This window comes from Centroberyx affinis, unplaced genomic scaffold, assembly GCF_046629955.1.
Source record: "Centroberyx affinis isolate AG114_WGS23_722 - 3 ecotype Tasmania unplaced genomic scaffold, CSIRO-AGI_Caff_v1 ptg001055l_1, whole genome shotgun sequence".
NCBI lineage: Eukaryota > Metazoa > Chordata > Actinopteri > Beryciformes > Berycidae > Centroberyx > Centroberyx affinis.
The window spans coordinates 7,699-32,578 of record NW_027279608.1 but is presented as its reverse complement, the minus strand read 5'-3'; the positions used below and the strand labels follow the sequence as shown (position 1 = coordinate 32,578).

Here is a 24,880-nt window from a genome sequence, read left to right as displayed (position 1 = left end):
AGCCTCTGAGAAAAACTGGGATTCTAATTCCTATGCACTGAAGTCACTGCTGTTTGCCCTCTAAACTGTTTGGGTGTGCATTTTTTTTTTTTTTTTTTTTAGGGCTGCAGAGCCATAAAGCAGTGGGGGTTACAACCCAGAGGGGTCAAAGTTCAACACAGACACTAAGGGCCCTCTGAGGCCCTCTTTCAGGAACAATGGCCATATATACTGGAAGTGAGTGAACGGTAGGGGCCTTTTTTTTTGAACAAGCATGTACCCCAAGCATCCACACTTCCCATCTTTTGAATATCAAAGCTGTGAAGATGGGGTACAAGCAAGAAGGCTATATGGGATTTCATTCTCATATTGCCAGAGAGGATTTCTCTCCCAGCTGTCTCACCCAGGCTGACCCCTCTGACCCTTGTCCCCCCGATCTGGTCACGAGCCTTAGGGGTCATGTGAGGTCCAGCCAATAAGAGCCTCTGGGGAATCTGACCTCTTGATCCGTGCTTAGACGAAGTAGGGGGAAATGTGGACCGATAGAGGGATGGAAGAAGGGATGCAGATATTTGTGCGAGTAAAGGTGGCCCAGTGTTTTCAGAGTAATCCCGGCTATTTGGGTTAATCCGTTTCCATGGACCTTGGATACTGTGTGACTGAGTCTCACTGTTGCCTTTTTATCTTTTACATTCCAACTGATATAGTTTATCCTAATACAAGGCTTCTAACATACAGAAAACAAATGATGATTGCAATAGTAATAGCAAGTGGTTTTCAAACACTGGTTTTGTGTCCTACCAGGTAGTTAAATGCAGTTAATTGCATTAATTTTGCAACCCAGGTGTGAAAAAGTTCCTGATTAAATGACTACAATGAAAACAATAATGTATCCATAACGCTTTCTGAGTTTGATATAGGTTGAAAACCAAAAGTGAACGCAATAAAATGTTTCCATGCCTTAAGAAAGAGACTGAAAAGGGTTGACATGAGGGTAGAAGACTGAACCAGAGGAGTGTATAAAAGACAAATACTCTATTATGGAAAATCCCAATAAAAATATTATTTAAAAAAAAAAAAAAAAAAAGACAAATACTCTATGAACTTCTTCAGTTCTGCGATGTCTGTGTTATTGGGCAATCAGTAGGCATGGACCACTCACTGGCAGATATTCCAGCAGGTGGATAGGAGGGTGTAATTTAAGTGCAGTGACCTGGTAAATGATCTGGGGGGAGAGAGAGAGAGAGAGAAAGAGAGAGATACTAACTTCTTGAGTCCAGTAATGAGGTACATGCTCTTGGGCATCAGTAGGTAGACCTGGTCTGTGAGAATGGCCTGGATGATCTTCTTCACCACATAGTTGGGATCCAGGATTGGCATCAGCCGTGGCCATCTGATAGAGAGAGGAGGATAGAGAGATAGAGGGGAAAGACGTTATTAGTAATTATTTATTACTGGAAAAAGTCCCGGATTCCAGCTTTAAGGATGTGTGATAGTAGACCATTCTAATAACTGGATTCAAGATTTTAATACTTTTTAAGTCCTTACATTTTGATTATTTTAAGACTTTTTCAAGACCTGTGAATACCTTGGTGTGTGTGTGTGTGTGTGTGTGTGTGTGTCCAATAGAAAGTGACAGGCCAGGTGTTTCGGATGCTGGCTTAAAAGATGTGGCATGGTGGCTGGAGGGGACCGATGGACGGATGGAAGGAAAAGGAGGGACGGATGAACAGATGGAGACAGACTGATAGACGGACATAAGTCTCCTAACACTTTTACAACCCGACCCCGGGACATTCGGGAGCGTACCACAATGCACCTGTATGTGTGTGTGTGTGTGTGTGTGTGTGTGTGTGTGTGTGTGTGTGTGTGTGTGAAAGAAAGAGAGATTGTCACTCTAATGTCTACTGACCTAAACATCAACACACAGGAGGCCTCAGGCACTGTTTTGTATGCGTTTTTTGTTGAATGTAGTTAGTGGCTTCTCTCTCTCTCTCTCTCTCTCTCTACCTGTCCATCCATCACTCTATCCATCTTTCCGTATTAATCCCACCGCTCCATTTCACGCTCCATAAAGCTCAACTCTTTACCTACACACAATCACTCTCCCCTCTTCTCTCAGACCCTCTCCTTTTTCCATCCCGTGTCTTTCGCTCTCCTCGATTCATTTTCCTCCCGTCTTCCCTTCGAGGTCTTTGGATTGCTGGGCCGCCATTAGAAATAGGACTGTTGCTCTTAATTGACTCGCCAAGTTACATAAAAGTCTGCTCTATACTCCCCCGTTTTCCCCTCCTTCACCTCCTCCTTTCCTCCTGTATGACAAGTCAGTCAATCTTAAGCAGTCTTTGTATATTGGCCATCACAGGAAGGCTATAAAACCCACCAGCGAGCACAGCTTAATGGCCTTTCTGTATGGACTGTTACTCCGAGAGAGAGGAACGCACTCACCTCCCCCCCCCCTCTATAAACCCCATGACAAGAAAATCTATAGGAATCTATTAACAGAGGTCATGCCATATCATAATCTATTAACAAAAGGCAAAGACAGATAAAGATGATGCGAAAAAGCACTTAAGAGGAATGATGGCTCAATAAGAAAGTAGAGAGATAATATCAGAGACGGAGAGAGAGAGAGAGAGAGAGAATAAGACTGGTTTACGTTTAACCCTTGCCAGAGTTTGTAAATGTACACAATTCCTAAAGGTGAATACTGTAAATGTGTACATTTCCCATTTAATGTGGGTGGAAATCACTAATCACAGTAGCTCGAGGCTCTCCGATGACATTCCAGCACTACAGTTCTGCCCCTTGGGGTCTTTTGATGAATTTAATCAGATTAGGAAATCGACCAGAAAGTATCTGGTGTAGTACTGCCTTATTAACAGGTTACTGGCCTCACAGTACATTCTTTTTAATCACAGTTAAAGCATTTGAAAGGCCAGCATGCTTTGTGAGTTCGCATCTTTTTTTACACATGGATGGACATGAGCTGTGTAGGCTAGTATATCCACTACTGGACTAAAATACAAAATCAATCAGGCATCAATTTCTTGGCCAAACTACATCTATGGTGAATACACAGGCTATCAACACAGTAACGTGTTATCTGCCTACCAAAAGTAAAGAGGCACATATGCCAATGCGCACCAGTTTGGCGGAAATACATATATATATAAAAAAATTAAAATAGAAAAAAAGGCCTCAGATATGCTCCATTCTCATTCCATCCAACACAGCATGTATGAAACCTTTCAAAAAATGCAAGGTCTGCCTTTGCCAATTTTGTGATGCTCTAATGTTACACAACTCTCCTGCACCTCACAGATCTCAGTTCACTACAGAAGCCAATCCGAAGAGGTATTGCGGCATGGTCCGACATACCAACAGGACTGTGAACGAGCCTTGCAGTAGTGTTACTGGTGTTTTCCACTCACATTGAAATGTAAAATGTACCATCACCACCACATTTGATGATATCCAGTAATCTGAGGATGGACTTTTTTCCCCCCATTACAACTGCAATTTTTACGTGCATGTAAACGTGGCCGATGGGAGAGAGCTGTACAAAGAGAGAGAGGAGAGAGGGTGAGAAAGAGAAACAAACAAAACAGATGGAAGAGAGAGAGAGAGATGGCAATGGGGAAAATAATGTGAAAAGAGATGGAGGCAATACGTCTCCATCAGAGCGGCTCATGCGATTGGTTCATTTGAAGTGAAGCCGAGGTGATAATAGCCGATCGTTAGGAGACGTCATAGCGATCCCAAAAACAGATTTATTCACTTTATGATCAAAGGAGGCAACATCATCATAGTCTGTGGAGTCTTCTGAGATGTGATTAGTGCTGGCTGAAAGGCCGATGACCGAATGGCTAGAACTCTTCAGAAAATAGTGGGTTTGGTTTACATCAAGTGTTCAAAGAGTCACATAAGGCAGAAAATAGCTGTTGCCCTGCTCTCTATGGGTTGAAACGTTCAAGCCAATAAATGATGTCAAAGCAGATGTTTTGCAGCAGCTGTCAAAAAGGCAAAACACCCATTAGTTGGGTCATACACAAGATGTAACATGTTGCATTGAAAAGTAACACAGGATGTGCCATCCCAAAGTTACAGTTTTAAATCTTCAACCCACTAGCCTAGTGAGCTATACCTCCCTTACACTGGTTCAATTGATGCGTTTCATCCATAGTCAGTGTCACATTAATGGTATTAGATTAAAAAAAGCCTTTATACCACCAGTCAGCAGTGGCACCTACACCATTAGGCAAGTTAGGCAGATGGGTCCAGCTTGTAAATTAGGAGGGAGAATTGTCTTTTTGCCCCTCTACTTTTCCCTTTTAAAAAAAGTCAAAATGTAATAAAAATCTAATATTTAAACCTAATACTTTGGTTATACTGGTTATATCGCACTCAAAACTAGTAATTATTGTTTGCGCTCAAATGACACCCTCTTACTGTCCGTCCCCAAGGTTCGCACTCAATTTGGCAAACGGGCCTTTAGCCTGGATCCACTCGCAGACAGATCTGCAGCTAGATGAGCTGATCCCGATTAGGGCTTTCAAAAATGTAGTGAAGGGTCTGGAGGCGAATTCGATTGGAATTTGTAATTGCTTCCTTAGCTAGACCCGTTTCCTCCTGTCTGTCTTTTAGGCATAATGATTCTGTGAGTTGCTACTGTATGTTTTTTTTTTTTATGTGCTTTTAATGTTTGCTTGTATGTTGTTTGAAACTCTGTATTGCTGCTATCTTGGCCAGGGCTACCTCGAAAAAGAGATCTTGTAATCTCAATGGGACTCACCTGGTTAAGTAAAGGTTTAATAATAATAAAAATAGTAAAAAAAAAACACCACAAGTCAATAAAAGTTATGTAACCTGTTTTTTTTTTTGAAAGAATAGGCTTAGGCTGGCTAACTTTCCATTTTGTGTTCTGTATGGTGAAGGTCTTTCTCTTTCTCTTGGAATCTGTGTTTAACATTAGGCAAGCTATCTAGCAAAGCTAAAAAGTGAGATGTTTAACAGATTATTGAAGATGATACTGTTAGCAGTGTCAGCACAGCAGAGCAACAGCAATGATGCCAAAGCAAAAAAAAAAAAAAAAAAAAGGGGGGCACTATCATATTCCAAAACTAATATAGCCTCAATATAGCCTATGAATTCTGTTTGTCTGTCTGTTTACAAAAGAAGAAATGAAGCCTTTGCAGACACCTCTCATGTGTTTATAACATCTCTTAAAATGAATTAGGTTCTTTAATGTTTAGGCACCCATGCCAGTCAGTCACAATCAGCAACTACTTCATCTGTCAGACGTTACTATATATATATATATATATATATATAGTAAAAGTCAAATCTGAAAATCATGGACTCATCAGGAACCTACTTGGTTTGGCATCCATCGAACATGCCGGTGTTGATGAAGTATGGGCAGACAATGGTGGTCTTGACTCCATCTTTCCCGCTCGCCAACAGCTCCAGACCCACTGACTCAGCAAAACCTACTGCTGCAAACTTACTGGCACAGTAGTCTGCAAGGGGAGGGGGTTAAAGGCATATGAAAAATAAATTAAGTTACAAGGTGTAATGGATGGCAGATCATGCCTTTCTTTATCTGTTAAGTCGCACTGAAATCAAAATGACTTTTTCACCTTTTTAGCTACTTCCCGATTGCCAAAGAGCATGCAAATTCATTTCACATCATGCTATGCAATTTCCTCATCTCATTTAGGTTCGCTCGACTAGTTAGGATACCAGTCGAGCTACTTCCTGATTGCCAAAGAGCATGCAAATTCATTTCATGTCATGCCATATAATTTCCTCATAGGGCTGTTAGACTATGAGTTTGATTTTGTGCCCAGGACAAACCTCTTTACATAAGCCGACCCAGACTAGGTTAAAAGGCGTAGCCAGGGCACTAAATTCATCTGCCAAATATGGGTGAAAGGGCAGCTGAGTCCTGCAGTCAAGACCCATTAAATATTAATCTTCTCTAGTCAAGGCCATCTAATAGTTCTGCCAGTGAACTGGAGGCCCATAAGTTCCCAGTTCTATTAGCTACTGCTGCCAGAAAACACAATGAATTCCAGTTAGGAAGCAAGGACTAGATCACTATAAGCAAAAGGGGCTTTTCACTTTCTAGACAAAAACAAGTCCAAGTTTCCCCCATCTCTATTTACCATTAGGTTTTAGCATAAGGAAGATAAAGCTTGATTTCAGACTAGGGTTAGGTTTACGATCAACTTTTAGGTGAAAACAATGGCAAGCTTCCAGCTTTGCAGCTTGGTCAGAAAAAAAACCCTTTAACAAAAAAAAAAAAAAAAGGCCCATTTAAAAATGTGCAAAACATCTAGACAGAAGCCCCCTCCCAAAATTCCAGACAGTAAAATGTCTTGATTATTTTGAAACTATTTTCCAATTTGCATTACAAAAAGAAACAACCTAATGAAGCAAATGTCATGGAGGATTTAAAACAATCGAGCAAACAATACAAAATTTAGCAGCTTCAGCTCTCCTTTTCAACTTCAAATTTGATAGAAAAGTGGAAAAACAGGGACATTGTAGTACTGGAGACTTAAAAATCATTGTGGTTTTCTGGCACTTACAGTTAACCCGCTGAAACAGCTGGACTACTTTCCAGTAGGTGAATAGTCCAGTTGCAGTCTGTATTACAATAGCATCACTGGTGACTGCAGCTTGACTTTGTCCATTGATCAAAGAGCGCAAACTGGCTTCATAAGACAAACCCAGGGTTGCGAAATAGACCTTTCTCTACCTGATGCACAGTTAGGAAATACTGTACATCAGTTGCTCTACAGTTAGAGCAGAGCAGAGTTCACAATAGCACAGGCTGTTTGGTAATGGCTATTATGTTGGTATAGAGCTTAAGAGGCTAAGACTGTGATCAGATAGGAGGTGCAGTAGTTTATAAAGAGTCTAAAAAAGATCAAACATGCAAAACTTAAAGATCAAAATAGGAGTTGAATACTTTTTTTTCCCCACAGAAATTTTGCATTTGATATGATTGGGACCTGTGGAAAAATATTTGACATCATTCGCACAGGCACACACCTGCCAACCCATTGACTCCTATGAGTCCGGCAGAGCTGGCGATGCTGACCAGGTGGCCGTGGTTGTTGGCCATCATGGCTGGCAGGAACGCCTTGTAGGTCTGAGAAGAGAAAAAAAAAAAAAAACGTGAAACTGAGAAGAAGAACAGAAAAGCATAAAATAGAAAATTCAAAAACCCTTTTCACATGCATTCTTTTCCATAAATCTACACAACTTTATGAAAAAAAAAAAAAAAAAAAAATTCAGCTCAAGGCTTTTGTCAGCTGACATTTCAGAACAAGCAGGCACGGCATTTCAATGCTCAGATGAAAAACACTTTTTGGAGTGAACCAACTGCTACAGGAAAATAGGGCTGAACAATTCTGAAAAAATATCTAATTGCGATTATTTTGACTGATATTGCAATTGCGATATGATTTGCGATATCATTATTCTCATTTTCATTGAAAAACGTATTAAAATTATTATGGTGTGATTTTTGTGGGGATCTGTACCAAACAAAGATGTTTTCTTAAGTCTGTAGAATATGATGTGTAGGCCAGGACATCTCTGCAGCACCACAATATTTCACTTAAAATGCTATTTTGACACATTTCACCTTTAACAAATATTGCGCCTCCTGCGATTTGAAAATTGTAGTAGGCCATATTGTGATTTCGATAAAATTTTGATTAATTGCTCAGCCCTACGGGAATCCTTTATGTTTTACATCCGTTTGTGTAAGGCCCAAAACATGAGTTCAAAGAGCTCATGAAGTGCTACAAGTTCATATTCAGCAATAGATCAAACTTCTTCACCTGATAATCTTTCAAGGACAATAACAACAACAAGTGACATAGTCTATCTATCTATCTATCTATCTATCTATCTATCTATCAGGTGCCTACCTAAACACAATATCCGGATAATAAAAAAAAAAGAAACAAAACAGGAACCAGGTCTGTTGCCGTTGCCTGTGAAGTTTTTTGAATGTGAACAACCAAAATAAAGTTCATTCATTCATTCATTCATTCATTCAAGTTAATCAATATTACATATTGCTGTGTGAAAGTGGTTCTAGATGTTTTCCTCCCTTAGTGCAGATTCACTAAGATTCCATCGCAAGCAACTTCCCGCCTCAGTTGCTTCAGCCAAGAACAGTATTTGTCTTGAAATTCGTGCAAATCAAGTCATGACACAAACAAGCCCCCTCGATCAGCAACTCCTTTCTAATTGGAGCGTTCATCGATCTGATCTGAGGACCTGAGGATGGAAAAACCCTCTCTCTTGCTTCCCCGACTTGCTGGCAACAATGCCTGCGTCTTGCGGTATTGATCAGCCAGTCTGAACGGACAAACTCTTTGGAAAAAGGTGGTGTAAAGAGTTTGCACAAAAGGGATCTTACACGTGCTACAGTCGTTTGGGGGAAGTGGGTATTGGGAAGTGGGAGTGAATTGGGCGGAGTGTTGATTCGTATGGCCTTGCCAACAAATAGTTATGAGTGGAAAAAGATACTGTACTATTAGGCAGCTTTCCACTCATTGTGCATGGTGAGTGAATAGCATGGCATTCTGATTTGGTCATTTTGGTGATATAGTGCAAACCTGTAGTGAATCTGGGCTTTGGGTTTTTTTTTTCGGAACCCATTCACATCAAGCTTAGTATTGGGTTTCAATGCCACGTTGCGGAGGCCTTTTATCTCTGTGGGCACAAACCAGAAGGAATACATGTAAAGCTTCCACAGAGACACTGAGGCAGTGTTGTATGTGCTATGAATGCAGTGTTTCCTCTGTATTCATTTCTGCCTCCGTGACAAGAAAATTGCATCTACTGCTGCAGAAAATGTGAAAATTTCCCCCAATATGCATCTATAACACACAAGTGTAGTCTTAATATTTAAAACTAATGTGTTTACTGGATTAGAACCATAAATGAGGGCTGAAACGGGGACCAAGTGTGGAACTAAAACAAAAAATGACATTCAATTATAGCATAGCAAATCTGATACTCTGTCTGACTGACCCAGAAGTGAGCCATGGTGTTGACCTCCATGGTCTTCTCAATCAGAGAATCGGGAGCATCCATGAACTTCTTCCCTGTCACGATGCCGGCGTTGTTCACCAGGATGCTGACATCTCCGACCTCCCGCTTCACCTGCATGGGGGCAAAGGGCAAATGTCAAAAAAAAAGGGTTTGTCAAATACATATAGAGATAATTTAAGACTTTCTCCAGGACCCCATGGACACTATGAGGAAGTCACCTTTCCAGGAATTGAGGAAAACCAATTGATTCTTCTCATTGACTCCCATGTATGTTTACACCTTATACAATGAATGGCTCGGGTTTGGGGTCAAGGATCATGCATTATCTTCTACACAAAAAAGACTACAATCGATCTGCCCATCATAGGAATAACATGGATTCTAGTGCTCCCCTACCATTTTTTAAAAGGTGAAAGGTAATATGACATGACCAGGACATCATACCCTAAAAAATCATTTTGGTTCAGTCAATTCCAATGGTAAACAGAAAGCCCAATTTGTTTGCCAATGATAAGTTGGAAGTGACAACCCTCTCATGCCAAAGAGGTTTTCTTGGACTCTAAAAGCAGCCACTATCTGCACTGATTTAATCTTACAGCTAAAAAGGTCCTACTTGTATCATTTTTAAACATCAAGATATTGTCAGATGAATTGTAAGACCTTGGTAAAATTACCATAAACAAATAACACAATGGTGGAAACGATTGGGGAGCCTCTACCACACTCTTCTTAAAATTAAGAGCACATTTCCCGTAAACCTCATTGCTTGCTGTTGCAAAGAGGAGTCCCAATTTTCACGCTCACCAGCCGCCCTCCATGGTGCATTTTGGCTGGAAGAAGATTGCGGGAATAACAGGTGAACCCAATTCTCAAATGTTATTGTGCTGCTTGGTGGATTAGATGCATGCTGAGAGACTGCATGACTCAGAATGGCTTCTAAAGATTCAGATGAGGCACTGAATCATTTTTTTAATGGGGTATGGACCTTTGTCGATAAGCAAGCCGGCCAGTGCCAGATTTTTGAACAAAGTTTAGTGTGTCTATCCATATGAGAGAAAACTGAGTGTATCGGGGAGCCTACCTGTGTGACAGGGAAAGAGTGTTTCACTGCCACAATAATTGAGACATTTTTACGAAATGCTGTGAAATTACAGAGTCCCCACTCCTTCCACCGTCTGCCTTGTTTTTCCTTCGGTTTTTTTGTCATTTACCTCAGTAACTGAAAATCTGAGAAATCACACCTCCGATGTAAAGCAAACAAATATTCCACCAGAGAGACAGTGATATGTAAAAAAGGTGTAGGGCTTGGTCAGCATACTACATTTAACATAACAGTCATTGATGTAGTTTAATGCTGTGATCCAGTTTAGAGAAAAGCTTGGCCAAGACTTTAAAGGAATAGTTCACCCGAAAATGAAAATTCTGTCATCATCTACTCACCCTCATGCCAAATGAAACACAGGTGAAATTTGTCAGTCCATATAACACACAGGGAGGCTGCAGCACAACTTGGTAGCAGCCTTCTCCAAAACAACTGAAGTCAATGGGGACCTGTTCTTTAGAGCTCCAAAACAAAAACAGCCAAACAATCACACTGTGAATAGAAAGACCTATACACCATTATTTGTTGCAAATCAATCAGCTGTAGTTAAGATTTGCACTAAATGATGGTGTAAATATACTGTAGGTCTTTTTGGAACTCTGAAGAACTGGTCCCCACTGACTTCAGTTGTTTTGGAGAAGGCTGCTATGGAGTTGTGCTGGCAACCTCCCTGTGTGTTATATGGACAAACTTCACCTGTGTTTCAACTGGCATGAGGGGGAGGAGATGATGACAGAATTTTCATTTTTGGGTGAACTATTCCTTTAAGTGATCAGGGCCATACGACTCTGTTTAATACTTAGTCATAGTCAATGGCATTTCCCCTTTAACATGAAAGGTTAGTCATCTTGACATGACCTCAAGACAAGACAAATGGTTTCAAAAGGTCATCAGCCAAACAGTCCTTACATACAACTATCGGACAACCTTGTGATTCGCTCAAATACTTTTCTACATTTTCCTTTTTTATCTTAGAACACAGATGACTTTCTATTCCACTGTTTAGGGTTTTTAAGGTTCAGTTGAAAATGTGTATGAAGTGTATGGCAGCCTACATTTCATTGAACCACCATGTAATCACACTTTTTACACTATCATGGAAATGAAACTGGGTCATAGCCCCACAAGTCAACTGCCCTAGCATTTTTTTTTTTTTTTTTTTTTTTAAAGCCACCGACAGTGACCTCAGAAACAACTTCAAGCAAAGCGCCTGCCATCCCTCAGCTTAAGTGAGTGCAAATTTGATTGTGCATTTTTTTTCCTCATTGCAAAAATGGAGAGGAAGTAGAGGTCTGTGTGGTAAAGACCGCTCCTGCTGCTCTATGCAGTTCAGTTTAACACAGGATGTAGGCCCTCACCAATACTTTTCCGCCACTGGCTCGGTTTGTTTTATACACCCGAGTTCGCCAGCTGGGTGGTGTTTGGACACCGATCGGGGGGGGGCCAATCACAGTGCTTTAAAAAAAAAAAAAACGGAGAACTCCACGTAGCAGGGAAGCCGGGCCACATTAAACAAACGCAGATGAGTGACAGGTGCAGACACTTTACTCTGACATCACAGACCTGTCCTGGGACTCGTGGGGCAGACCTATATTTGGAGGTTTTGGTAATCAATATCAGATGCAGGGGACTTCGTCATACTATAGCTCAGGATTTTAGTGAACTGACACTGCTGTTGTACATCCTCTCCCCGATTCCCCTGTTCCACTCCTGAACCTCATCTAGACTTTTTTGTGGAGAGTCATACAGCATCTTTGGTGATGCACTGTCAATACGGATTTCTACATAAAAATCTTACTTAATACAGCATGAACCAATTTGTAGACCTTATAGTCCAATTTTAACCATCTTACAACAGTATGTAAATAGGATTACACTAACCAGAATACTGCATTAGACTAGACACAGCTGCACCAACTGCAAACATTAAAGTCGGTTATACCACAGTTAAAGGTAAAATGGGCAGAATCTTGGTTCCGAATAGACTACAAGGGAGTTGATCTTGCAGCTGAACTAACTGTGCCCTTTCACCCAATGTTCCACACTCCAGTCCTGATAGATTATATACTTCTTGGTATGAGATAAGGGGAGAGGCAGGAGGAGTGTGTGTGTGTGTTATCTCTGAGGGTGTGGTAAAGGTGTATAACACAGATGGCTGTTAGTGGAGTGGAGGGGAAGGCCAGAGATACCAACAACTAAGCCGTTTGATGTTGCTATGTTGCTTACATAACAAACTAATTGCGAGAATTACAACTAGATATTGGGAGAATTACAATTAGATTAACACAGTGTCTTTAAAGTAGCTAGCTAATATTGTCAATTTCAATAAAAGTACACAAATAGGTGGCATCAGTAAGTATTATAAATTGTACTCACTTAGTTTTCTAGTAGCTCTTAAGGAAAACTCAAACTTTTGGGCTCTTTAAGCAGAAAAGTGATTAAATCTGGTCACTGGCAAACAAAATAATTGACGAGGTACAATGTGATATGCATAATCCTCACAAAGCATATGGTTATAGTTTGTAGGTTTTCAAGCAATGAGAACAATCTGGATAGTTTTTCCCACAGAAACCTAGGTATATCTGAGACTTTGCAGTGCATTGTGGGATCATCTGGTCCCGTGCCCTATGTCACAAAGCAAGCTCAGCACAGTCCCAGTATCTCTGTAATAGCCGGCTGCACAAAACCAAACAAAGGCAATCCCGCCTAACTGGTCTCATGAAGGTGGTTATCAACCTGCTCCTAATCACCATGGGGGATATAAAAAAGAAGCAGTAAAAAAAAAGAACAAAGGTAGAAAAGAGTTAATGTACGTATGCCGCTAACGATTTCAACACATTTAGTATATACGGGAAAGAAATGGATTACTAACATTTCAGTCTGCCAACTCATGTAAACAGATTATTGAGAATGAATACAAATATATAGACCGCCTTATTGAGAGTGGTATTAGTAGTGTGTGTATCATGTGAGGGAGCAGTCTGCCTGAACTAGCTTCACAGGCCTCACTTCATTTATGGTTCTCTCAAGATAAACAATATAACGAATGCATGTGCAATAAAAAAAAAAATAGACTGAAAACTGACATTTAACACAACATTTTCAACAACAGATCCCGCTTTTAAGACAATAAAGCAGTCCTGGTTTCGTCATAAGTTTGCATTTCTATTCTCGGTTTACACTAAAATTAGTATTTAAAAATAAAAGTAGTTCCGGTCTCCCAAACAGGAACTATCTCTCCTAAATGGTATCCCTCCGCTATGTTGTCTTCTATCAATAAAAATGCTATTTGGCGAAATTCTGTTCTAAAACGTTGGACCAACAGTCAAGTGAAAATCACAGTATCTGGATCTGTTGTTGAATCTGTTCTCCAACGTGTTAAATGTCAGTTTTCAGGTTATTTTCCTGGCCTCATTCAAATGAACGAGAAGTAAAAATCTGAACGCTACAAACTCATCCAGCTGCATCTTTCATGGTGCTCAAGTGCCGAATAACCCCCCCCCCCATGTTAAAATTAAGTGGAATGTTGCTTTAAAAGTGAACCGCATTCCTGACATCACACACACAAATTAAACCTGAAGTTACCTTGCTAACCCCCCATAAACAAACTTTGTAGTATCGCCCTCTGCTGCCAAATTACTACCAAAAACAGTTGGGAGATAAGTTTCCGCGTGACACTGGCAATATCTTGTAACTGCCGACAATTTAGCGCCCCGAGCCACCTGAGCATCAGTTTACACAACATTGACGACTCCCTCCCTGCCTCCGGGGCGCCACACACACACACACACTCGCATGCTGCTGGATTCAACTCAAGAACAACATTCACTTGAGTGAGTTTCTATGTTTGCGGCATGGAGCTTTCATCGGTGGATTAGTGGTGAATGTATCCAAACAGAGCCTCCTCTAGGCAAAAACACGCATGCCCGGCCTTTCCCCAGCAACACCCTGCTTTACTTTGAGTTGCGTACAGTATATTCACACCTGGGAGTCTCTCAGGACGACCATAGCCTTCAGTCGCGTTATTTTTTCAATGGAACGTTGGCTTAGTCTTATTAGTCAGGTAATTCTACTTAACCGTTTTCCACGGCATAGTTTTAGAAAACATAGCATTTTTGATACACCGTAAAATAGGGCTGAACGATTTTGAAAAAATATCCAATTGCGATTATTTTGACTGATATTGCGATTGCGATATGATTTGCGATATTAGAGGGAATGATCATTTTTGCATCATTATTCTCATTTTCATTGAAAAACGGATTCAAATGATTATGGTGGGATTTTTGCGGGGATCTGTACCAAACAAAGATGTTTTCTTACGTCTGTAGAATATGATGTGTAGGCCGGGACATCTCTGCAGCACCACAATATTTCATTTAAAATGCTATTTTGACACATTTCACCTAACAAATATTGCGCCTCCATGCGATTTGAAAATTGCAGTAGGTCATATTGCGATTTCGATAAAAATTTTGATTAATTGTTCAGCCCTAACAGATACACAGCTCTACTCTGATCCTTACCTGGTCAGCCACTCTGTACACCTCGGTCTTATCGCTGCAGTCGCAGAGGTAGTAGTGGACCCGGATGGCCCCCCTCTCTTTAGCCAGCCTGGCGGTCTCCTTCATCCCCTCCTGGTTGATGTCCCACAGCACCAGCGCCGTGCCGAGGCCCGCGAACTCCAGGGCCATGAGGCGGCCGATCCCGCTGCCGGCCCCCGTGATCAGGACCACCTCGCCGGCCACGTTCTTCCTGGCGGCGGGGACGAAGAGGCGGACGAAGGCCTCCACGTTGTACCAGAGGGAGAGGAGGAGGACTTGGAGGGTTTCCAGGAAGAAATTCATGGCGGCGGATGGACAAGAGATCTAGGGTGTGAGGAGGAAAAGAGAGAACTATTTTTTTACTTTTTCCATGTGATGTGTGGTTTATTAGATGGATTACATGCTACTTTGTCACCAGTTGATGACACAAATAGTGATTCAACCTATACCCCGTGAATGAAAGCTATTACATTGTTATAATCAGGGTGTCCTCTGACGTAGAGGAAGTGATGCATCTTATGTTTCTTAGTTTATTTGCAAATAATAGCTGAGCAGACAAAAAAAAAAGCCACACCTACAGAAAGAAACTCAAACTTCAACAGAAAATCTAAGGGAAAAAAGACGTCACAGTGCTGGACAAAAAATGGAACTGGAGGATCACCACTAATAGTTTAGAGAAAGAAGTTCAAGTCGGCAGGAGGGTTGAATGAATAGTTGAATGGTTCATGAATCGATTGCATTAAAAAGTGAAGTAAACGCAGTCCTTGTCAATGTAACTAAAATGCCTTCTAAAACCTTGCATATGATTCAAAAACACTGGCATGAGTCACCATTCCTACAGGATCCCGATATGAACACAAATATTGAATTCAAGTAAATGAAAGAACCGTACGGGGAAAAAACTATTGAATTGACAGATAGTAAGAAGGACTGTTGTTCCCAGGGTGACTGCATTTACAGACCGGTAGGACCACTCTGCTTTCCATAATAATAACGATAATTCAATATTATCGTTTATTGTCTTTCAGTGGAATCATATCGTGATGATATGAAGATATTTTAATATCGTGACTCACATTTCTGCTGTCTAAACTGATGATGACAAGCAAATTTTACTTAAAAACTCTCATAAAATGGAGGTATGGTAGGAATATTATTTGAATATTTCTGTTTTGTTTGACACCACACCTAACATTACCATTCGGTTCAATGAGATGAACATTCGTTTGATTATTTAACGTGATTTCGCATACATGAACCATATCGTGATGTATATTGATATCGAGAAAAATCCTTATGATTATCATGATATTGATTTCAACCATATCGCCCAGCCCTGTCAGAGACATAGAAAAATCACTGGGCTGCAATTATTACGCTACATCAGATACAGGCCTATAAATTACATTAGCTTACATTAGTTGACCATAGTTATCAATAATGAATGAAACATTGGCCTACTATTGCTAAGTGCACAGACATTCATTCACAGGATTCCCGACACTGACAATAATAACGTAATAGACTGCACTCTCACTCCATCACCACAGCCCTCTGCAAAATGCCGACTCGTGAATATATAATCTTTCACAGCCAATGTGACAATATTGTATCAATCAAGAACGAACACTGTGTCTTGCTGATAGGTCAGTGATAAGAAGTTATGCATTTACACTATTTGCAATCCTCTCTAGCCTTGGCAGCAGCATTGAGAGATTAATTGAGAGAAGGACATAAATGTTATCCATCTCTTCCCCACACCCACTTTTACAATCGACTTGACATGTTGAAATGGTTGGCAGCATATGCAGGCTACATAATCCCACATTTATAGTTTATTGTTTGATTATCTTATTTATGCAATTAACCATTTCACAAAACGGTTATATGCATCTAGGATAACACACTAAGTGGTCAGAGGGCAGTGGCATCCCTGCAAACTGAATTTTTTATTTATGCAGTTAAATCCCCTGCTCTGGATCTGTCCACACGCTCCATGTGATTGGCTGTTTGTTACAAGCCCCGCCCCCTTTCATGTGAACGCCCTCATAGCTGGATGGGTAACTGTGTTGACAAAGGCCAACTAACGCACAAATAGCCTGACTATGTTGAACACAGACAAACCAGCAGGTCAAACAATGCAGGAAATCATTGGTGGAAAAGGCTCTATTAGAAATCTATGGGAGTTGCATTATTAAAAACATGGGAATGATTTATAACAGTTCTGAATGAGTAAAACAGAGAGTTATGGCTTACAAGTTTTTTTTTTTATAATATACTAACTTCATTGTAAATCAGTGAATAAAAACGTCTTGCCTGGATTGACAGTGACATTTACCTTATATTTTAAAAAAGGTGCATTTTATTCTTATTAAGTCCCTATAGGACGCACATTGTCAGACACCAATGTTATTAACTTTACTCCAAATCTCAACCTTGTTGTTATTTGGCAACTCGCGTTAAAGTTAGGCCTGGAGTCCACACCCTTAATTAAATATCACCCGAGGCTACCAATGAGCCAAACAATTATCACTGAGCGATAAAGGAGACAAACAAACAACGCTGAAAAGTACAAGATAGGGAAAATTAGTGAAGGAGAAAGCAGCCGAATAGTTATTCACCGGTTCAACTCGGTCAGGTATCCGTTGAAATCCAAATTAATCCACTTACCTCGATATAAATCCGTTTTTTGCTAACTTAGCCGAGTGTGTTTTGCAACAACAACGTTATCCCTCTCTGTTGTCACTTCAGCCAGCGCATCAGCTCTTCAAACAGAGACCTTTGCGCTCCAGATAAGCTAACGTTACGACACGCAGGAGGTGCTAAAACAAACCGTGAAGCCGAGAAAAGATAGCACAAACGCTACCGTAGACGTTGAACGTACCGTAGTGGTTGTTTGAGGAGGATAACGGCGTCTCTTCGGCTACACCGTCGCAACTACAAACTTGCCCCGTTGCTGCTAGCCTGGATGAGAATGCAGGATGTCACTTATTAAAAGAACCTGGAGGTGGCACGTGATAAGCGCTCAGCCAATCCCCGCCCCGCACATTTCCAATTCCACGCTAGGCATTGTGGGACTTGGAGTACGTTGGATCAAAGTCCGTCTACTATTAGAAGAGTGATTCTCAACCTTTTTCCACATCAAGGACCCCTAATTTAGTCCACATTAGGGCCACAGACCCCCCATTTGATGAGATTTTGTCTCTTGGACCCAAATATGAGAATATTTTTATTGTTAGATAAGATTGTGTCCAGAATTACAAGTCTATCTTTACTGTAGGTAGATAGATAACAGTGAAACTATGATTGAAATAGTAATTTTTCTGCATTCTCTAATTGTGTTAGCTTTTTGTAAATGAAATAATGCTGAAGTTTAACAATTCATCGATTTGCTGGGGACCCCCTGGAACCCCCTCAAGGACCCCTGGTGGTCCCCGGACCCCACGTTGAGAACCACTGATTTAGAAGACAAACCGTTAATTTAAATCTGTCATTACATTACAAAAAGACGCGAATGCTTGTATTTTTCAAAACTGAAAAAATTGAAATACAGCTGAATACATATCAAGCATATGTATGTGCATACCAGAGAGCATTACACTACAATAAATTCAAAATTATTGTGCCTGGTCCTGGATTATGCTTTTATGACATCAGTAGTATAGTTTTTTTTCCCAAACCTTAGATATTTTATGATATGGAAGCTCGGCTTTTTTTTTTCCAACTGGCTTCTTCTTCTGCATCTCAGGTGAAAATCTGCATTTTCTTATTCCAGATTGAAACTCTCTGCTTCTTCTTTGCTTTTTATTTCTCTGAAGTGACAAATCTTTGCTTCTTCTACTCTGTTTTTTCTTCCTCTCAGACAGAAACTCTCTTCCTTCCTCTTGAGGGAAAACGTCTCTGCTTCTTCTTCTTCTCCTTCAGTGGAAAAGCTTTGCTTCGTCTTCCTCTCAAGTAAAAACACTTTGCTTTTCATTTCTCTCAAGTGGAAAAAATCTTTGCCTTTCCTACCTCTCAAGTGAAAGCTCTTTGCTTTTTCTCTCTGTCAGATGTGAACCCTCTACTTCAGTGATTCTCAACCTTTTTCATATCAAGGACCCCTAATTTAGTCCACATTAGGGCCATGGATCCCCGTTTGATGAGATTGTGTCTCTCTGATCCAAATCTGAAAATATTTTTATTGTTAGATATGATTTTGTCCAGAATTCCATGACCCATTCCATTGTAGGTACAGAGATAACAGCTAAACTGTGATAACAATTATCATTATTAAGCTATAATAAAGAATTAATAGACACTTCTGATGAACCAAACTTCAAAATTTGCCGATGATGCCAATAGATTTGGACATTTTATTGCAAACAAAATGAATATGACTCTAGAGTTTCATCAATCAGTATGTGCTAATGTGCACAGAGGAAAGTCACCTATAGTGGCCTACTGTTTTACTTGAGTAATTATTATCTAGACACTCTTGCATGCTTACATAATTTCTGTATAATTACAGTTGCATGTTACAGTGCAAAGTGCATTGCAAGTGCAAAATGTATAGAGGCTGGTTCTGATTGATTAACAACTTTTAGTAGTGTTATCTGGATGAGTAGTGCTCATCCAGATTCAACGGCAACTAGTAGTGTTTCCAATTTATCTCACCAGAGTTTTTTGTATTCAGTACTGATTTATTTGATGGTTTTTCAGTGTGATCTTTAATTTAGAAACAGAAGATAACATGTTTTGACTAGAGTGTTTGGTTTTATCTTAGAATTCTAAGGTTTGGCTTTTTTCTGTGGAGTTTATATTGTGAAAATGGAGTATCAAAGTGTGTGAACAGAACTTTCCATCACATGCTATAGTTCTTAGCTGCAGTGTGTCGCATGGTTTGGTTTCTTTTTTTAAGCTCCACCCATGCACTTTTCCCACTACCATAATGGCGAAAGGTCACATGGCCTCCCCAGTCAACAGATCTAAACATCATTGAACTTTTTTGGGAAGTAGATTTCCACCTCCTTCATCCCTCAAAGAACCGGAGGCTTTCCTTCTTGAAGAAAAGGTCCCATATCAGGATGCAGGGTGGCAGCATGACAAGGAGGACTGAAGCTGTGAAGGCAAACGGTGGCCATGCTCCTTATTTATTTATATTTTTTGACCAAATTTTTATTAATTTTCAACAAAAAACTGCAGACATACAATCAGTTAAAAAGGTAAACATAACATAGCGGAAATATGATGTGCAAAAGAGGTTGACATTTTATACTAAGTACAGCTTAGAAAATAAATAAATAAATAAAAATAACAAATTAAAAGTAATATACAGAAATTAAATAAATAAATTATACAGTTCTAATAATAATAATATTGGCAAAATAAAAATGTATATATAAAGATGTACATGTGCAAATACATACATACGGTACATAAACTACACACTCACATACACACACACACTCATCCACAGACACACATGCGCACACACACACCAACACTCATACCTTCGCCACCCAGGTATATATATGTAAAAATGAATTAAGTCAAAATTTCAAAATGATAAGCCATACTCTCAGTATTGAAATCAGCTGCTAGCACCATATCTCTTAATTCACCCATGGCAGTACACTGAAAAATGTCTGCATATACGAGAGTGGCCCTGCTCCTTATTAGATTTTCATACATAGCCTACGTTAGCTGTTTCCATTATTTTGTCCACTTCATACAAGTAGTTAAAGAGTCACTAAACCCCAAACCCAAATTTGTGGTGAAGCCTGACACCTACTGGTGAAAAGTAGAGTACTGAACTGGTCATCTGCTATTGGCTGGTTTTTATGCCCTGTGATGTCACCCTCCATAGAGTACAACAGGTGGTGACATCACCTGGCACAAAGACCAGCCAATAGGAGAAGGCCAGTTCAGTACCCTACTTTTCACCATTAGGTGTCAGGCTTCACCACAGATTTGGGTTTGGGGTTTAGTGACTCTTTAAAGCAGTGATTCACAACTGTTTTCATGTCAAGGACCCCTAATTTAGTCCACATTTGGGCCCCGGACCCCCATTTGATAACATTTTGTCTCTCAAACCCAAATCTGAGAATATTTTTATTGTCAGATATGATTTTGTCCAGAATTCCATGACTATCTGTATTGTAGGCAGAGAGAGAAGCTATGATCAAAACAGTCATTCTTCTACATTCTCTAACTGTGTTAACTTCTTGTAAATGAAATAATGCTGAAGTTTTACAGTTTTTCGATTTGCTGGGGACCCCCTGGAACTCCCTCAAAGACCCCTGGTGGTCCCCGGACCCCCCGTTGAGAACCACTGCTTTAAACCTGTAGACCTGCAGAGAATATTGGCTCCAGAGTCAGCTGTTGGTTGAAACAGCGAGCTCTATTGCCTTTTGCTGCTAACAATGAGTCCCAATGGTCATCAAGAACAAAATGGTCTCCAAAAAAGCCATTTGTCGGCTCCACAGGGGACTTGAGAGTAAACATGACACAGTTCCGCCATTACACACACTTTGACTAATCAGGAAATCACAGAACTATTTGTTGTTTCGCAGAGGGATATGTGTCTGGCAGGCTTTACATGGGGATTTGTTTACAAAACTGTGGCTGGCTAGCTAGAAGTCCGTGTTAGCATCTGTTTACCCTGCAATATTTATTTATTTATTTAAAAGGATCCCCATTAGCTGATGCCCATGGCACCAGCTAGTCTTCCTGGGGCCCGAATCCAGTACATCATATTCATCATATACATATACAACATCACATTTGTGTTACGTTATGTTCATCACATCTGCACCTCTAATTGTGCTACATTAAGAAAGTGGTCATTTAAATTTTCTCAAACATTCATTCCGATGTACATTCATTTCTGACTCTGCTTACCCAATGAGTAGAAGGTGGGGTAAGGACCAATTAGTCTCAGAATTAATGCTTAGATTATTATTCTCAGTGTTTTGTAAAACAACGTTTATCATCGTTTTCAAAGGCTGTCGCGTATAAATATAAATAATAATTGCTCTTTTATGTAACCGGTAGAATTATGGTGCATTCCATTGTACACAGAACTCGGAGAAAAACGACTTCCAACACTGAAAAGTGCAACAGTTGTAGTTAATAAAACTTGATTTTACTTGATATGTAGTTTTTGTGTTAGGAAAACGTGTTGTAACAATAACAAGTTTCCATATGTAACGTCATTGGGAGCGTATCTATGTTCCCAGGGTCCTAAGTTCCCAAGGTCCTATGTTCCCAGGGTCCTATGTTCCCAGGGTCCTATGTTCCCAAGGTCCTATGTTCCCAGGGTCCTAAGTTCCCCTGTTCAATATTCTGTTAACACACATTAACCCTCCTATTGTGTTCGGGTCAAATTTGACCCGTTTCAAGTTAAAATATTTCATAAATATTATCCAGTTTTTTTTTATTGGAACAAGGCTTCAAAACAGCTATATAAACACAACAAAACATATGGTTATCAGTTTATTTGATTTCGAAGGTCTCTAACCCTAACCCTAACCCTAGACATGGGGAACACAGGACCCTGGGACCATAGGAGCCTTTGTCATGTTCCCATTATGTGCCATATAAATCTGGGGAACATAGGACCCTGGGGACATAGGAATGACTCCATTCTGTTGACTTGTGCTTCGTTAGTAGATAGAAGTCTTTGCTAGTATTACTAGAGCATTAATAGCTACCGTTAATGTTAATGGACAAAGGCAGACGCACTGGAACGCATTTAGATCGGAAGTCGGTAATTCCAACTCAGAGCTACCAACTTCCAATGGAATGCACCATTACTAGTGTAATACAATCTGTTACAGATTACAAGTACCTTGGTATTGTGCTCGACCATAAGCTTAAATAGGACCTGTGGACTGACCTCATAAGAACTAAGACACAACAAAGAATGTACTTGTATCTTTTAATGTCCACACCAAATTGCTCCAAATGTTTTGCTGTGCTTTTATTGAAAGTGTTTTAACCTTCTGCATCATCTGCTGGTTTGGCAATGCTACTGAGGCACAGAAAAAGACAGTCAGAAAAACTGTAACAACGGCCAGTAAACTGTTAGGGATTGCGTAACCAAGTATGGAATGCATCTACAGAGATAGAACGTTGAAGAAGGCAGACAACATTGTGGGTGACCAGAGGCACCCTTGCCTCCTCATTTGAATTGTTGCCATCTGGGCAACAATATTGCCCATGGGGACAAATAAAAGTATCTATCTATCTATCTATCTATCTATCTATCTATCTATCCATCAACAGTTTCTTTTTTTTGTGATTTTTACACTGCTGTTTCAGAGGTTCCAGCACTGCTGCACTTGGCCGTCCACCACAGGTTGCGGGCAGATCCATGGTTGGTAGGAGACACAGCAACTGTGGGAGTGTTTGTGTCCACTGAGGTAACCTCCACATTAGTCTATCCCACTTCTCGGTATACTGTGTGTGCGTGTGTGTGTGGTGATCACAAAGGTTTCAGAGTGATCCCACGGCTCTGATTCACTACCTCTGTAACATTTATAATTGTTTGCTCCTCGAGTGCAGTGATTCTCAATGACTATCTGTATTGTAGGTAGAGAGATAACAGAGAAACTATGATCAAAACAGTCATTCTTCTACATTCTCTAATTGTGTTAACTTCTTGTAAATGAAATAATGCTGACGTTTAACAATTCATCAATTTGCTGGGGACCCCCTGGAACCCCCTCAAGGACCCCTGGTGGTCCCCGGACCCCACGTTGAGAACCACTGCTCTAGTGAGTGGTTGCAGTCGTACTCGCTCTGGGGTGGTGCTCAGTACAAGCAGCTCCTTCCTATTGCATGCTTTCCTGCAGTGATAGTATTAATTTATCACTTATTTTTCTTTTGAAGTGTGTGGTGTTTCCGACACAAGTGGTGTTAGCCAGAGTGCCATTTAATACAAGTGATACCCATGGATGGATTACTGAACGGGTCAACCGGGCACAGGCCCAGGGGCCCAAGAGCTCAGGGGGGGCCCCTAAGCCAGAGCCTGACACATGATGATGCTGTCACTAACTTTACATTTACTCCCCTGCAGTCAAAGGGTTTAGTCATTTATATCAAAACCAAAGCCCCAACATTCCCCCTATAATAACCTAAACATTTGTTTTGAAGGTGTCACCATGGCACTGTCACAGTGAGTGTTCCCCTCAGTTTATCTATAGCGCTTTAGCAGTAAAGCTCTGCATCATTGTCCAAAGGCCTTGTAATGTAAAGTCATGGTTTTCCACTCCTGATCTGTCAGTAGGGCCCACTGAGTCACACCATGCAGCTGCTGTGTGGCCAGACAGTAGATTTTGGGACATTGCAGGCATAGGCCTAGAATAATATGTGTTTGCAACTTGTAATTCCTTTGTAATTGTTTTCTCTCCCATAAGTAATACACTCTCAGAAATAGGGGTACAGTAGGAGTCCATTTCTGTCCCCCAAGGTACAATCTACACTAATGTACCCCCTAGGGCTAATTATTGGACCTCAAGGTAACTATGTGTACCTTTTTGAGGACCAAAAAGGTACATATACTGTATGTTCCCAAGCAGTAAAAGGTACATATATGTACCATTTCTTCTAAATGTTAAGGTACAATATCAGGAGACAGTGTGTGTTAGGCCAAATACAAAAAAAGTTAGGTAAAATATTAATTTTACTCTTAGATTTGAAGGTTTTACTGTTTCCTTATTTATTTAAGGTAGATTTTAACTTGTAGGCTATGGTTGAGTAGCCTTGAAATAAAAGAAATAAAAGTAGATTTGTGGATATGAAAAATTGCTAATACAATTATCCAGTTAATGTTGTAATTATGATATAATATTGACTGTAAGTAAACGAAAAACAATACCCACACACACACACACACACACAAAATACAAAGTACAAAGTACAAATAAGTACCCAATGTCAAGGGTACAACAGCTGTACCTTAGAGGGTACTGCCCCAGTGACAAGCCGTTGTACCCCTAAAGGTACAAAGATGTGCTTTATTTTCTGAGAGTGTAGGCATAGCAATATTATACACGCAATGAGGGCATTCAGTTGTTAGAAGTGACTTAAACGTATTCCAAAATTAGATTCAGATAAGTGTTTTTCTAACATGCTGTTGGCTTTGACTGTGTAAATTCTGAGCTGTAAATCCTGAGTTGAGGTTCAGGTG

General features: G+C 40.3%; 1 protein-coding gene across 2 annotated transcripts in view; it reads right to left on the bottom strand.

The window, feature by feature from the left end:
- LOC139647160 (epidermal retinol dehydrogenase 2-like) overlaps positions 1-17,669 on the bottom strand; it is a 38,296-nt gene extending 20,627 nt beyond the window's left edge. The window contains exons 1-6 of one of the 2 annotated variants that reach the window (XM_071523011.1): positions 17,594-17,669; positions 14,692-15,033; positions 9,043-9,174; positions 7,042-7,141; positions 5,357-5,501; positions 1,247-1,372 (exon numbers count right to left, since the gene is read on the bottom strand). In XM_071523011.1, coding sequence (XP_071379112.1) covers positions 1,247-1,372; positions 5,357-5,501; positions 7,042-7,141; positions 9,043-9,174; positions 14,692-15,012 — 824 coding nt within the window. In that variant the 5' untranslated portion in view covers positions 15,013-15,033; positions 17,594-17,669. The other variant, XM_071523012.1, reaches the window with a different exon arrangement.
- Between the last annotated feature and the right edge of the window lie 7,211 nt (positions 17,670-24,880).